The 3,390-nt window shown below is 42.6% G+C and overlaps 1 protein-coding gene across 2 annotated transcripts in view; it reads left to right on the top strand.

Moving 5' to 3' along the window:
• The window catches only part of RHOJ (ras homolog family member J), a 57,610-nt gene that overhangs the window by 4,775 nt on the left and 49,445 nt on the right, over window positions 1-3,390 (top strand). Inside the window, exon 2 of one of the 2 annotated variants that reach the window (XM_010000676.1) lies at window positions 462-582. In XM_010000676.1, the coding sequence (XP_009998978.1) occupies window positions 462-582 (121 nt within the window). Of the gene's footprint in view, window positions 1-401; window positions 583-3,390 lie in introns of those variants that run through there. The other variant, XM_010000677.1, reaches the window with a different exon arrangement.

Below are 3,390 nucleotides of genomic sequence, written 5' to 3'. Positions count from 1 at the left end.
CAGCAAGCTGGAGAAAGAAAGGAAAAACTCCATTAAAAACCTCCCGGCTCTCCTCCATATTAGAAATGAAATGGAAAATGGAGTGGATTTAACAGGAATCCTGGATTCCTCCGGCCAAGCTGGAGGAAGGGAGACTAGAATCAAAGCTGCAGGCTGCTGATATTTTTTAAGTTGCAATAAATACTGAGAACTCCGGGGCAGGATGAGGATTTCCTGACACAAGCAAAGGAGAAAGGATATTCCTCTCTGTATATTTAATTTATTCACTCTGATGATTCTCTTGCCCCCCCCTCCCCTCCCCTCTTCCCCCCCTCTCCAAACTCAGGAAAAGTCAATACAATCGCACTTCATTTTTCCTTCATGTGCACTTGGAAGTCCTGGGAGCAGCAAGAGCAGCAGCAAGAATGAACTGCAAGGACGAAGATGACAATTGCACTGATGGGAGCAGCAACAACACAAAGAAGATGTTAAAATGCGTGGTGGTTGGAGACGGTGCAGTTGGGAAAACCTGTTTGCTGATGAGTTATGCCAACGATGCCTTCCCAGAGGAATATGTCCCCACTGTGTTTGACCACTATGCAGGTAAGAAAGTGCTTTAACAGAAATTTATTTGAGAGCCGCGGGAGAGCCAGGTGGGAGGTAAAGGAAGCTCGAGGAGAGGAAGGTTCAAAAGGGAATTCATGGGTTACTTCTTGTCTGGGCATGGGATTCAGGCCTGGATGGTAGCCAGGCAGCTTGGATGGCAGCTCATACAATTGGGGCAATGCAGAATTTATTCAGATAATTTATTTCTTTCTTCTGATTTTTTTTTTATTTTGGCCAATAGGAAGTGTTATGGATGCAATTTAATCCATTGGATTTTTGGGACAACAAATATAATTCAGCCTCCATCAATTTGTATTCATGGTTTGGTTTTGAAATTCTGAAGTTCTGAACTTTGCAGGCTTCACTTATGATGAAGTCTATATATATACATACATAAAACTGTATGCTATTGGTGATCTTGTGCCTCATAGCAAATTATGCATATATTGCAGTATTTATACCCTATTTAAGGAATCATCTTAAAGAAAACCAGCACAGCCTTTCTCAGTGCTCGCAGGTTATAACTCTCTTTTCAGAGATATTGGCTAATCTGTCTATAAATACATTTTAATACTATAACTTTATAGTAGAGAAAGCAGAAGTGGTGATTGTTTTGAGTATTTCAGAGCGAGGGAATCTCTAATGTAAGAAAAAAAAATACAAACATAATCAAGATCACTGATGATGTTCACTGCATCGTTGTGCAAAACAGTCCCACAGTTTAAGTACAATATTCACAGGCCTCTTTCTGTAGCAGTTACTCACTTTACCCAGCTGTGTCCAAAGTTATCAAGCAGATGGTGTGATAAGTTAAAACCCTTGCTCAAAATTCTGCTTAAATTTTCCTATCCCGAATTCTGCTGGTTTTCTTCTCTCACTGCTCTTTTGGCTTATGGTTGTTTATGAGATGCCTGACAAACAGATTCTAGGAGCAGTGCAAAATTCACTGCTTATCGTGCAGCAGCAGTTGGAGTTTCCTTCATTCTCTCCCCACCTCCTTAAAAACTAAATTTTCATGGCGTGGCTTATCATAGATTTGGTATTCTGTAATGGGAAAATCTCTGTTTTCATTCTGGCTTTGTGTCAGATTTAGCAGATGAACTGGCCAAACAAGAAAGCTGTGTAATTGCAGAATCTGATCCACGGAAATGTGAGGAACTTTTCCTCCACAAGAGTGGGCAGCGTCACTTCAAATGCAAGCAGTGCCCTCTCTTTCCTCTGCCCTTCCCACTAGATAGATTAAATGAGCATTTTTAGTCAAAAATCTTTACCTAGACAAGATATAAGAAAGAATATTACATGGTGTAAATATGTACTTTTATGAGTGAGAAATCCTAAGGAAGTCTGGTTACATGAGTTTGTCTTACATTGCAACAGCACCCACTTTCCCATGATAAGCTGAGATCTGCTTGTCCCTGACAGCCTCCTGCCCAGAAATATGCCAGTCCCAGCACTCACTGCCCTCTCTCTCTCCCAAGCCCTGCAAATACCTCTGCATATGGAAAAAGCCATACAACAGTTGGTAGCAGACCATATAAGCCTCAGCCTGTGGGCTGGGTGGCTTTGGTGTGAGCATGGGGACCATGGGGACACAGAGGTGCTGATGCCCACCAGGCAGCCTGGCACTCAGTGGGCACACCATGCTGGATTTCTCTTCCCTACCCAGGTGACTCACAGGGTCTTGCTTTGATTTTGTTTTCTTTCTGTCCAAAGTGTTAGAAATTGCCAGTGGCCTCAAAAGTTATGGAGGGAGCAGAGGGTTGAGAGAAGGACAGGAAGGAGAAGGGCTTGGCTGCATGATCCTTATCTCCTTAGGGTGCCAGGTAAATGCAATATGCATGCACTTTTAAACCAAGCTATATTTTCAGGGTTTGAAGATTTAGGCCTCTAAAATATCTCTAGCTATTCTTATTTGCCTTCTGAACTGCTATAGTGCATAAATATAAACTAAGAATGTTTTCACTGAGAAAGTTCAGAAAGATAAGGGCAAAAATAGCCCTGTATATTAACATATTATTCTGAAACAAGCCCTGTCCAGCAGTAGTGGTGAGAACTACCATAGATCAGAAATGGAATTCCAGTGTTTTGAGAAATCCCATCATTTATTAAACCACTTTCACTACAAAACTGCACACAGAATTGAATGGTGAAAATGACTTGCAGAGCATGGTGCTGGAAAAGATCCTGCTCATAAAACCCAAAAATATTACATGGCATAAAGTATATCATAACCTATTTAATTACTGTGGGTATTGAGACAGAAAAGAGCTCACTTGGGGCAACCTTACCCCTGAACTCCGTCTTTAGGATATCCTGTGGCAACAACCCCTTCCATATCTCTCTGCATGGCAGCCTATGGTCAGGAGGGAGGTGGCACAGTGGCACCATGGGCACAGCAGGACCATGGGCATGGTGGTACCACAGGCACTATGGCATACAGGGATGCTTCACACCCACGGAGATCCTGCAGGATGGTTGAGGCTCTGGAAAATCACATTTGAATTCACCCCAGGGAACTGGTTTGTTTCTGTCCCTGCCCTTGCTTTGCCAAAACCAATGGTTTCAACTTCCCCAAACAAGCTGAAAGGGTTTGATTCCATTCCCTGTGCTGGAAATGCTCAAAAGCAATTAATTGTTGTAGATTTTATGCAAAGCTGCACTTTTCCATGGAAGGTTTTTCACCTAGATGTTCTTACCAGCAGTGGTGTGTTAGGTAGCACTTCCTCTTGCCTCACTAGGTTACAACCTGGTTGTGAGTGCCAGGACATTTACCAATTTCCTTCTTTCTAAGGAAAGAAGGGGGGG

Source organism: Chaetura pelagica, unplaced genomic scaffold (genome assembly GCF_000747805.2).
Source record: "Chaetura pelagica isolate M959 unplaced genomic scaffold, ChaPel_1.0 scaffold36, whole genome shotgun sequence".
NCBI lineage: Eukaryota > Metazoa > Chordata > Aves > Apodiformes > Apodidae > Chaetura > Chaetura pelagica.
This window is presented reverse-complemented; position numbering and strand designations above follow the sequence as displayed.